Raw genomic sequence first — 13,189 nt, 5'->3', positions numbered from 1 at the left:
CACCTCTACTAAAAATACAAAATTAGCTGGGCGTGATGGCGCGTGCCTGTAATCCCAGCTACTCAGGAGGCTGAGGCAGGAGAATCACTTGAATCCAGGAGGCAGAGGTTGCAGTGAACTGAGATTGCCCCATTGCACTCCAGCCTGGGCAACGAGCGAAACTCCATCTCAAAAAAAGAAATATATATATATATATATGTGCAATTCAGTGGTTTTTAGTGTATTCACAGGGTTTTGCAATCATTACCACTAGTTCCACATTTTATTGCTCCAAAAAGAAACTTCATACCCATTAGAAATCACTTCCCATTCTCTTGAAACCCCCATCCCTAGGCAACCACTTATCCACTTTCTGTCTCTGTGGATTTGCTGGGTATTTCATATAAATAGAATCATACAATATGTGGCCTTTTGTGTCTGGCTTCTTTCATTTGGCAAAATGTTTTCAAGGTACGTCCTAGTTGTAGCATGCATCAGTACTGCATTCCTTTTTATGACTAATGAATAATATTTCATTATGCATACATATATTTTGCTTACCTATTAAGCATTTGATAGACATTTGAGTTGTTTCTACTACTGTGAATAATGCCACTACAAACGCTGTTTTATAGGTTTTTGTGTCGTTGTATGATTTCATTTTTCCTGGTCGTATACCTAGGATTGGAATTGTTGGGTTACATGGTAACTATGTTTAGCTTTTTGAAGAACTTCAAAACTGTTTTCCACAGCAGCTGCACCCTTTTATATTCCCACCAGCAATGTATGAGGCTTCCATTTCCCCATATCTTTGCCAACACTTATTTTCTGTTTCAGGGGTTTGTTTTCTAGCCATTCTAGTGGGTATGAAATGGTATTTCATTGTGGTTTTGATTGGCATTTTGCTGATGAGTAATGATGTTGAACATCTTTTCATGTGCTTATTGACTATTTGTAAATCTTCTTTACATAGAGAAATGTCTATTTAAATCCTTTGCCATTTATAACTCAGTTATTTGTCTTTTTTATTGTTGAATTGTTTTCCGAATACTAGACCTTTATCAGATACATGGTTTGCAAGTATTTTTCTCCCATTCTCCATTTGTCTTTTTACTTTCTCGATACTATCCTTTGATGCACAAAGTTTCAGTGCTGAAGAAATCTAATTCCTCTATTTGCAGGGGCGGTGCTTGTGCTTTGGTATCATAGCATCATATGTTTTTAAGATTTATCTGCATTGCTGGGTGAACATAATTGATTGCTTTTAACTGCTTGACTGTTTTCCATGAGTATTTACCACAAATAACCTGTCCACTTCCCTATAGACAGTCACGATTGCCTACAACACTGCAGTATTACAAACAATTCTATAATACACATCTTCACATATCTATGTTACAAAACAGTGTGAGAAGCCAGGCGTTGTTGGCACATGCTTGTAGTCCCAGCTACACAGGAGGATCACTTGAGCCCAGAAGTTTAGGCCAGCCTAGATAACATAGCAAGACCTTATCTCTTAAAAAATAAAAAAACCGTGTGAGAATTTCTGGAAGTGAAATTACTTGATCAGAGGGTATACAGGTGCTTGATTTAATATTGTCAGATTGTTGCATCCATCTACTCCCACCAGCAAAACATTGAGGATTCTTATACTTTACTTCCCCACCAGTACTTGGTATTATCAGCTTTTGAATTTGCTAGCCTAAAGGATGAAGGTGTTGTCTCATTATTTAATTTGCATTTCTCTGATTGCCCATGAATTTCAGCATCTCTTCATATGCTTGAGTTTTTTTCTTGTGGGATTTCTGTGTTGTTGAAATTTAGTGGATGCTCATGAATTGTATGGACTTCAGTAGTACAATTTTGTTTTAGAGACTGTAAATATCTTTTTCTGCCATCTGTATGTTGTTTGACCATGGTACCATTTATTATACAGAAATTCTTAATTTAGATGTAATCAAATTTGTCACTTTTTACCTACAGCTTAAACTCTTGAGGTTTTATTTAAGATAAGTCATTTTTTCCCCACATCAGAGATTTTTCTTTTATATGATGTAATACCAGATTTGTAATTTTGATTTTTGTACTTAGGTCTTTAATCCATCTGGAGCCTACCTTTGTATGTAGTTTTAGGAGGGATGTAGTTTTATTTTTTATTCTTAAGATGAGCCAGATTTCCCAACACCAGCTATTAGCCAGCACTTCTTTGCCTTATTTATTTGTGATGCCATCTCTCCTATATATCAACTTCCCCTTTAAACATGAGTCTCCAAGTTCTCTATTCTGTCCTGTTAGTTTATTTGTTCTTGGACTGATGATATATGTGTGTGTGTTTTTTTTATTTTTTTTTATCTATAAGTTTGTGACACATCCTAATATATCTGCTTATTAGGGCAAACCTATCTGTCTCCCTGTTTCTTGAAATTGACTATATATTCATGAAACTTTTCTATATAAAATTTTAGAGCAAATTATTAAGCTCCTCCAAAAAAATCAAAGTGCAGTTTTTTGGGGATATATTGTGTATACGTGTATATAAATATATATGTGTGTGTGTATATATATTTTGGGGGGAGAATATCTTTACATATTAAGTCATCTCACCAAAGATCATGGACTGTATTTCCAATTATTCAGATCATCTTTTATGTCCTTTAATAGAGTTTTAGAGTTCTAGAATGTTCTCTCATAGGGTTCTTATTTACTCTTGGTAAGGTGATTCTCAATAGATTATAATGTTTATTGCTGTAGTTTACCTGTGGATTTTGTTTTTATCTTTTGAAAATACACTTTCTTTTAAGTGTATTATTATAGGCATACCTTGGAGATACTGCAGGTTCAGTTATAGGCCACTGCCATTAGGTAGTGAATATTGCAATAAAGTGAATCACATGAACTTTTTGGTTTTCTAGTGCATATAGAAGTTATATTTACACTATACTGTAGTCTTTTAAGTGTGCAATAGCAGTATGTCTTAAAAAACAATATACATACCTTAATTAAAACATACGTTATTGCTAAGAAATGCTAATGATCATCTGGGCCTTTAGTAAGTCTTAATCTTTATGCTGATGGAGGGTCTTGCCTTGATGTTGATGGTTGCTGACTGATTTGGGTGGTAGTTGCTGAAGGTTGAGGTGGCTGTAGCTATTTGTTAAAATAAGACAATAATAAAATCTGCCACATTGACTCTTTCCTTCACTAAAGATCTCTCTGTAGCATGTGATGCTGTTTGATAGCATTTTACCCACAGTAAAACTTCTTTCAAAATTGGACTTTGTCCTCTCAAACTTTGCCACTACTTTATCAACTAAGGTTATGTACTATTCTAAATCCTTTATGGTCATTTCAACAGTGTTCACAGCATCTTCACCAGGAGTAGATTCCGTCTCAGGAAACCACTTCTTTGCTCATCCGTAGGAAGCAAATCCTCACCTGTTCAAGTTTTGTCATGAGATTACAGCAATTCAGTCCCAACTTCAGGTTCTACTTCTAATTCTGTTCCTTGCTGTTTCTACCACATCTGCAGTTACTTCCTCCACTGAAGTCTTGAACCTCTCAAAGTAATCCATGGGAACTAGAATCAAATTATTCCAAATTCCTGTTAATGTTGATATTTTTGACCTCTTCCCCATGAATCACGAATGTTCTTAATGTCATCTAGAATCCTTTCCAGGTTTTCAGTTTGCTTTGCCCAGACCCGTAGAAAAATCACTATCTGTGGCAGCTATAGACTTACCAAATATATTTCTTAAAATACTAAGACTTGAAAGTCAAAATTACTCCTTGATCCATGGGCTACAGAATGGATGTTGTATTGGAACTCATGAAAACAACATTTATCTCCTTGTATTTCTCCATCAGAGCTCTTGAGTGACTAGGTGCATTGTCAGTAAGTAGTAATATTTTGAAAGGAATCTTTTTTTCTGAGCAGTAGGTCTCAACAGTGGGATTAAATTATTCAGTAAATCATGCTGTAAACAGATGTGCTGTCATCCAGGCTTTATTGTTCCATTTTTAGAGCATAGGCAGAGTAGATTTAGCATAATTCTTAAGGGCCCTAAGATTTTTGGAGTGTAAATGAGCACGTGAATTCACCCTAACAAGAGAGTCGGCTGCCTTTGAAGCTTTGAAGCCAGGCATTGACTTCTCCTTTCTAGCTATGAAAGTCCTAGATGGCATCTTCTTCTAATAAGAGGCTATTTTGTCTACCTTGAAAATCTGTTGTTTAGTGTAGCCACCTTCACCAATGATATTAGTTGAATCTTCTGGAAAAGTTGCTGCAGCTTCTGTATCAGCACTTGCTGCTTCACCTTGCAGTTTTATGTTACAGAGATGACTTCTTTCCTCAAACCTCATGAACCAGCTTCTTCTAGCTTCACACTTTTCTTCTGCAGCTTCCTCAGCTCTCAGAATGGAAGAAAGTTAGGGCCTTGCTCTGGATTAGGCTTTGGCTTATGGAAATACTGTGGCTAGTTTGATCTTCTATCCAGACCACTAAAATTTTCTCCATATCCAGCAATAAGGCTGTTTCATTTTCTTATCATTCATTTGTTCACTGGAGTAATATTTACAATTTTCTTCAAGAACTTTTCTTTTGCATTCACAACTTGGCTAACTGGTACAAGAGGCCTAGCTTTCAGCCTGTCTCAGGTCTCAACATGCCTTCCTCACTAAGCTTAATCAAGTCTAGCTTTTGATGTAAAGTGAGAGATATGCAACTCTTTCTTTCACTTGAATACATAGAGGTCATTGTAGGGTTATTAATTGGCATGATTTCAATATTGTGTGTCTCAAGGAATAGAGGGGCCTGAGGAGAGGGAGAAAGATGGGGAAAGGCTAGTTGATGGAGCAGTCAGCACACACATATTTATCGATTATGTTTGCCATTTTATATGGGTGTGATTAGTGGCACCCAAAAACAATTACAGACAAGTAACTTAAAATTGACATACCCAGTAAGCAAAGGTGGAAAACCTGGGAATTTCCAGATGGTACAAGAATATACATATCAAAGATCACTGACCACAGATCACCATAACAGATATAATAATAATGAAAAAGTTAGAAATATTGGAAAAATTACCAAAATGTGACACAGAGACATGAAAGTGAGCACATGCTGTTGGAAAAATGGCACTAATAGACTTGCCCAATGCAGGGTTGCCATAAACCTTCAATTTATAAAAAATGCAATAAAGTGAAGTGTACTAAAATAAGGCATACCTATACTTACAGACAGAAAGCCCAGCAAAAATGTAATTCTCATCGAAGGAGAGCTATACTTAACCCATTGCTTCACTATTTTAAGAATTTTCAAATAAAATTCAGAGAGAAAATAGGCCTATTTGACATTATGGAATAAATATTTGACTTTGTGAAGTAAAATAGCTTATAACAGAAGAAAAATGGAGAAGCCATGTAGCATGTAGCACGGGTTGAAGGACTAAAAATGAAAAGAATCCCAGTGATAGGAATTTTTACTTAAATTTGATGAAGACAACAAAAAACATGTAACTTTAAAAGTAAGCACCAATTTGTGGTACATTTTGCCTAGAACTGAAATGTCTCATCTAGAATAGAAGGCAGAGGAAAACTTGAAATTGATCAGATTACTTCTATTGTCCTGCTCTGATGTTATACACTCATTACAATAGCCAAGCTAGTAACGCCAATGAATTATCTCTCTTGACCACATGCAAAGGTACAAGTGTCTCCCAGTCATCTCGTTGGCAAATGGAATTTTCCCCATCATTTTCTATCCCCTTAATAGTAACCATGAATTTACAGCGACCGAAGAGAATCCAACTCTATACTGGGCAGTAAAGTTTAGAGACAGGTAACTTGAAATTGACATACCCAGGAAGCAAATGTGGAAGAACTTCTGGAAATTTCTAGTGAGTACAGGAATATTGAGATAACTGAGGTGTGATTCTTGCAATCAAGGAGTTCAGAGACTAGTAGGAGAGACAGGTGTTCTGCCAGCTCTGACACAATTTGGGAAATGCTGTGAGAACATTGTGATCACAGTGTGCTTAAGGAGCCAGGTAGGATTTCACAGAGGAGGTGACATTTTGAACATAAGGTGAAATGGAAAGGCAGGAGTGCCCAGGTAACAAGTATCTTACAAGCAAGAAAACGTCACCATAGGTTGTTTTTGTTTGTTTGTTTGAGATAGAGTCTTGCTCTGTCGCCCAGGCTGGAGTACAGTGGCATGATCTTGGCTCATTGCAACCTCCACTTCCTGGGTTCAAACGATTCTCCTGCCTCAGCCTCCCAAGTAGCTGGGACTACAGGCACATGCCACCACACCCAGCTAATTTTTGTATTTTTAGTAGAGACGGGGTTTCACCGTGTTGGCCAGGCTGGTCTCGAACTCCTGACCTCAGGTGATCCGCCTGCCTCGGCTTCCCAAAGTGCTGGGATTACATGCATGAGCCACCGCGCCCAGCCCACCATAGGTTTTTTACACAAGGCAGTGGCATGTTTCAACTTATGTGTTAAAACTGGAGTCTAAGATGGCAAAGAGAGCAGTTAGGAGGTCAGTATAAGCAACTTGTTAAAGTTACTCAGGAAAAATAAAATTCATGATAGCAATATAAAAGAGCAACAGATTTCCAGGTCTCCAAAAAAAAATAATAAATAAAAGTTCATAGCCCACTCTACTCCCACCCTCCCTTCCTGGAATACTTGAACTTAAAGAGGAAACACAACCCTCTGGGTAAGTTCTGGCCCAGAGGTTGGTTCTGCATCTCCAGGTCTAGTACACATTGTTAAATCCATGTTCACACCCAAGCCAGTAGCCAGAGGGTGAGAAACCCTCAGGGGCCACCTGGCTTGGCCATATACCATTTCTTCCTCCTGCCACTTTCTACTCTCTGGCCTGTGTTTTTAGAATACTCTCTAGCTTCTAGATACAAGAAATTTTTCAATAAAAATAAGCGATTTATCTGTGTTTTTAGTCTCACAGAACTTTGGAAAGTAACAACTTAACCCAAGCAATAAAATAGTGATGCATGTATTAGAGTAAAGCCTGAAGTTTCAGCTTTCTCAATGGAGACTGCTTCTTAATATTCATATCTCTCATCTTTAACATGAGATTCTCGCTATTGTATTCTAAGATTCAGGTTATATCAGCTTCCACACGTTTTTCTAACTTAAAATATCCTCTACATTTAACATTTTCATAAAGCAAGGTAAAGATTTCAGCATATATGTTTAAGGAGAAATGCAACCCCAAGTGAGAGATATCATTTTGATGAAGATGATGGTGATGATGAAAATGATGATAGTTATAATAGAAACTGTTATATTGTGACGATTATATGCCAGGCACTATTCTAAGCATGTATATTTATAAGCTCCTTTGATACTATAACCTAATGAGATAACTGTATTTCCCCTTTTATAGACAAGACAATTCAAAGCACAGACATAACAGATTTGCTCAAGAACACACAGCTAGTAAATGATGCGGTCAGGCTTAAACTCTGTCCATCTTGCTCAGAGTTCATGGTCTTAATCATTAAGCTGTGCTCCCTCTCTCTGATACTTTAAATATCCTATGCTTTTATATTTAAACATAATAAAATGTTTCAAAAGTTTCAACTTCAAAAATATGAGTGCCAGCGTTAGGCATCTTGTTTAATTGTCCCCTCCTTGCCATCTAGTTCTAGGTGTAGGCAGTCACTATGCTTAGCTATGGAAGCTACCTTCAAGGAACAGCAGAGAGTCCAGAGCTGTTGGGAATGATACAGAAACAAATGTAATGTTTTTCACCTATATTTGTGTTCTGAGAAAATAGAAGCAGTAGGATATTTATAAACATTTGTTAGCACTCAGGATTCTATAAGTTTGTCTTTGGTTCTCAGTGTCAGGCAAAATAACTGCTCCTATATTGAAGATGCAGGTTCAAAGGTGTGAGTGTGGTTTGCAGACTGGCCTCCGTGTTCCAGCATTCCTGAGACCCAGCTTTGTTATCTAGAATGGGTTACCAATTATTAGGTGTGTGCTCTGGAAACCCACAGAATAGTTCTGTCTTCTAGGTAAATATTATGTTCATTTCCGAATTTTATGTTATATGGATGACTAAAACACAGGTGAAAATGGGGACATAATATGATTCCTGTTCTCCTGAGACATAAACATTAATCAAAAGCCACAGGGAAAAAGATGTTAATGTGCCAGTTCCAGACAGCTGACAATAGTGCTGTTCATGCTAAAGCCACTAAAGTCAGTACAGCAATAGCCATCTGTTATTGTCTCACCTTCACAGATCCACTTGGCCTTCACATTTTTATGTACAAATTCTTATTTCTATTGTTTTCTCATTTGAACAGAGCATCATGGTCCACCATCAGGAACAAACTCAGCCAGGCAAAGCCCAGCCCTGCAGCACAGGCCCATGGGACAGTCACAGGCCAACCACATACCTGGGGACAGGTGGGGCTATTCTCAGGTTTTGGTTTTGTTTTTTTCTTATTCTCTCCTATTGCTCTGCTATTCATAACCCCACTCCCCATCATCCACCCCCATACAGTAATGCAGATGCCAGCTGTTGAGGTCAAAATGACAACTCTCGCCTGTTCCTCAAATACCATCCCCATCACCTCCACCCATTCAGTACCTTCGTCCCTCTTCCAGCCTCCATCCCAGGCACAGCCAATCTTGCCTGACATGCGAGGATTAGAAAGAAATGACAGTAGCATCTGACTCTGCTACTCTTGGTCCTCGTAGTTTTCATAGGGAAGCCGCACACCCATATGGATTGCTGTCTTATCAGACCACCTGAGCAGAGCAGGTTTTGTGTGTATTTCTGTCTTCTTTCATTGAAAATATTAGCCATGAAACAAAAACTAGATTTCCAGAAATCCAGCATCTTCACGGGCATTGGTGCTGCAGGAGAGCCATTTTTCACTGTGACAGGGTCAGCTTAACTGCCCTCTGGTATAGTTATTTGATTGCAGTTTTCTTTGACATAAACTGCTCTGAGATGTCCTTAAAAAATTGTGGATGTTGACAGACTTCAAGGTATGTTGGAATTAATGACCAGGTTTCTCCTAGCACCCCTCTGATTTTAGATATAGTCTGTCTTCATAGTGGTTTGTCAGAGGGAAAATGGCAAGGTTGAGCTTTTAAAAGAAAAGAAATTAATCTGCCTTTAGACTGTTTTTCATTTTCTCAGTTCAGAGAGTGACTTGATTTCTCTGTCTTGTAGAAGTGCCCTAGAAGGTGAAATTGGAAAAGATGTCTCCACTTCTTACAGACATTCTTGGTCAGACCACAAGCACCTTGCACAGCCTGACACTGCAGTAATTTCAGTTGTAGGCAGTCGGCACAATCAGGTAAACAAACATTTCCCCAGATGGGGAGTGATATTTTGAGTTACCATACCACTGGCATGGTGAATTTTTATTGCAAATCAGTTCAGATAAATTTGTTTCCAAAACTAATAATTCTCGAAGACCTGCCATGTGTTTGGCATTCTGCTGGCATCCATAGGAGAATGTCAGGAGTGAAAGAAAAGTTTCTCCTACAGCAGGAGAACTTTGAACCCTTGGTTAAGTGCTTAGAAGTAAATAGTATTTTAGATAATCAAATTGGGTTTTTTTTTGTTTGTTACTTGTTTGTTTTTCAGGAAAATTAGTCAAACGCTACTTAATGGAAGCACTTTCCAAAATTCTGTTCTCTGATTGTTCCATTGCACATTGACCAACTAGAAAAGACATGTAACCTTCAGATTAATTTAGGCTGCATTTATAAACATTAAGTAGCCTTTTAACCAAAACCTACATTCCTTCTTTACAATATAGAAATGCACATTGAGAGTATAAATCATTTCTCCCAGCTATAGAAGTAATCTTTCTTCAAAATGTAAATAAACAGTCCATGAGAACTTGCTTTTCTTATACTTCTTTCTCTCTAGAGCCTTGGTTGTTACCCAGTAGAGCTGGAGAGAGGCCCCCGGGGCTTTGGATTCAGCCTCCGAGGGGGGAAGGAGTACAACATGGGGCTGTTCATCCTTCGTCTTGCTGAAGATGGTCCTGCCATCAAAGATGGCAGAATTCATGTGAGTTGGTTTCTGTCTGTAACCTTAGGTTCAGGCCCTAGACTAGAAACTTCAAAAGATATTAATAATTGATTTAAAGGGAATGCAGGAACCTCCTAAATCTAAAAACAGGATTTGTCATCACTGGTAGCTAAAAAAGGCAAATGCTTGTCATTTTGCTTTTCTAACACCCTGATGATTTCATTTCTTCTCTTCAGTGTGCTAAACCATATTGCAGTTATGCTACTTTTGCCTTCTTGACCTTGGTCAATGAGAAAATTCATTTCTTATTCACATAGTCAACATCTGAGGGTAAACGAATTAATAAATACACTTTTCATCTTAATAAGAGTCTTGAGAAAGTGAGGATCAAATAGAATCTTTAACTTTTTCCAGGAGGCAATAGGCCCAGGATTTTTTTTCCCCACTCTTAGCTACTTGGAGAGGTAACTAGAGGCTGGAAAGCGTGGCTCTCAACATTTCTTATTGTTTGAAGGACTAGAATTCCTATCAGTAGTATTCCATCATAGATGTTCTCAACTCTGAAACACTGTGACTTCGTATAGGGCACTGCAGACCAAATTGTTTATAGATCTGCATAAGATAGTTTTTCCTTCTTCTCTGGATGTTAAAGAGGAATCATATATAGAAGACATTTGCTGCTGGGCGCAGTGGCTCACACCTGTAATCCCAGCACTTTGGGAGGCCAAGGCAGGCGGATCGCCTGAGGTTGGGAGTTCGAGACCAGCCTGACCAACATGGAGAAACCCTGTCTCTACTAAAAATATAAAAATTAGCCGGGCATGGTGGTGCATGCCTGTAATCCCAGCTACTTGGGAGGCTGAGGCAGGAGAATCGCTTGTACCCAGGAGGCAGAGGTTGCAGTGAGCCGAGATCACACCATTGTACTCTAGTCCAGGCAACAAGAGCGAAACTCCATCTAAAAAAAAAAAAAAAAAAAAGACATTTTCTGTCTTCAATTTAAAAAAAAATACTTAACTCACTGGTATTCAGTTAGGTGATACATTAAAAAATTTTAATTTCTAGACACCCTTCCCCCTACTACTCAAAAGAATTTTGGATTTCCTTTCCCTGCCACCAGTAGGCATCAGGGAAAAGGAACTTTTTTTTTTTTCTAAATTTTAAACTAAGTAATTCAATTAGAAAGGCAAATGATCCTGGTAATTATTAGATCATGTATTCTAGTAATTATTAGAAAAGGTACTTCTGGGTGATTGCAGTTTTGAATTTTTCATTTCACTCCCATTAGTCATTTCATAAACACATACTGAGTGTTTGCATTACCCAAAGCTTTATGCATGCTACTGAATGATTTGGGAGAGTGACTCAAAACAAATAAGATATTATCCTGCCTCAAAATGACCAGACCACATGCACAAGTTCAAAGGGGTGAATAGAGAAGATTTCACAGAATAGGTGGCATTGACAAGTGCATGGGATTTCAATAGGGAGAAATTAAGGAGAGAAAACATTCCAGGCTGAATAAATGAGCAATGGGGTAAAACTAACGAAGTATAAATCATGTACAGGGAACTTCAAATGGTTGAGTTTACTTAGATTTTATTTAGAAAATACGTAGACGAATAGAGGAAATGAGAATATAAAAGCAGATGGGTCACAAGCATAAAGGTCCTAGACAGTGGGAAGCCATGGGAGGCTTTTTAGCCAGGAATTTCCCCTCAGAGCAATCTGCTGATAAAAATCTGTTAGTGGTGTGCAGGCTGGATGAAGGGAATCTAGGTAGCTGTAATTTATGCATACAGTGGTAGTGGTGGGAATATAACTTGAATGGTAACGCTTTGGATGGAAGATAAGAGATGCATATAAGTTCAACTGTCAGTGAAGAAAGGACCAGACTAGATGACCAACAAGTATCCTTTAAATGAGGGATGAAGGAAAAGGAAGAGTAAAGGATGACTCAGAAGCCTTGCCCCATCTGTACTATGAAAACCATCAGGGAGGCCAAGGGGAGGAAGGATATGGCAAAGACTGATGGTATAGTAAGTTGGAGTCATGTTGAGGTGAAGGGAACAGCTAGTAGAGCAGGTGTAAGTATTTAGCAGGCAATTACTACTAGTGGTAGAAGCCCAGATTGCGACATTACTGAGAAGTGATGATTGAAACCTTTGTGGTAGATAAGATCACTAAGGAAGAGTATTTAGAGAGTACTCAGCCAAGGGCAGAGCTCTGAGCAAGGCATGTAATTAGTGGACTAGATAAAATAAAGAAAATGGGAAGGTGCAGCATGCAGAGCCACAGAGCCAAAGCTGCAGAGTGTTTATGACAAAGAGGGACCGATGGCCAAATGCTTAGTACAGCTCGTCAAGAACTGCTGAATATACTTTCTCATAGAGACAATTTCATACGGTGACAAGAACATGGGTTTGGAAATCAGACAGGACATTCTCCTGAGTTTCCTCATCTGCAAAATGCAGAACCATATGTAAAATACATGGTCCAAGTAAACTTCTTAAAGTCCTAATAAGGGCATCTTGAGACACTGTTTACGGAGGATGGCATATTTATTCCTGGTTTTCTTGGTCCTTTCCCCTCCCCTCCCCTCCCCTCCTATCTTCTCTTCTCTCTCTCTCGTTTCTCTCTCTCTCTCTCTGTCTCTCTCTCTCACACACACACACAACCTATTCAGTTACTTTACATCTGTTTCAACTTTTCTATTGTATATAGTGTCACAAAAATCCAATTAAATGATAAATTAGGATATAATTGTTTTAAATGTTGGTTCCAAATATAACCCTCAGATCCACTAATCTCAGTAAACAAAAGGCAAACAGGCCCTAAAGCAGACAAAGTCTAGTTCTAAACATGTCATTCTTAGCCAGGAGTGGTGGCACATGCTTGTAATCCCAGCTACTTGGGAGGCTGAGGTAGGAGGGTCACTTGAGCCCAGGAGTTCAAGACCAATCTGGGCAATACAGCAAACATCCTCAGTTAAAAAACGACATGACATGCTTTATGAATGAGCAGAAACTTTAGAATCTAATGATGAAATCAGCTTTTATTTCAAGAATAAACTCTGAAAACAAAAGCAAATGAGCAATTAACTGTTAGACCCCAGTGTGCTCTAACCTGTAAGAAAATGTCAGCTTTTCAGAGAAGTCACTTTTTGGGCTATTAAATTAT

The 13,189-nt window shown here is 38.3% G+C and overlaps 1 protein-coding gene across 5 annotated transcripts in view; it reads left to right on the top strand.

The window, feature by feature from the left end:
• Window positions 1-13,189, top strand: part of MAGI3 (membrane associated guanylate kinase, WW and PDZ domain containing 3) — a 286,956-nt gene that overhangs the window by 264,480 nt on the left and 9,287 nt on the right. For all 5 annotated transcript variants that reach the window (XM_003267996.4, XM_030824809.1, XM_003267997.4 and 2 more), the window contains exons 17-19: window positions 8,319-8,421; window positions 9,197-9,323; window positions 9,905-10,048. In XM_003267996.4, coding sequence (XP_003268044.1) covers window positions 8,319-8,421; window positions 9,197-9,323; window positions 9,905-10,048 — 374 coding nt within the window. The remainder of the gene's footprint in view (window positions 1-8,318; window positions 8,422-9,196; window positions 9,324-9,904; window positions 10,049-13,189) is intronic.

The sequence above is a fragment of the Nomascus leucogenys genome, chromosome 12, assembly GCF_006542625.1.
Source record: "Nomascus leucogenys isolate Asia chromosome 12, Asia_NLE_v1, whole genome shotgun sequence".
Lineage (NCBI taxonomy): Eukaryota > Metazoa > Chordata > Mammalia > Primates > Hylobatidae > Nomascus > Nomascus leucogenys.
Note: the sequence above shows the minus strand (reverse complement) of the source record. Positions and strands in the feature narration are given on the sequence as shown.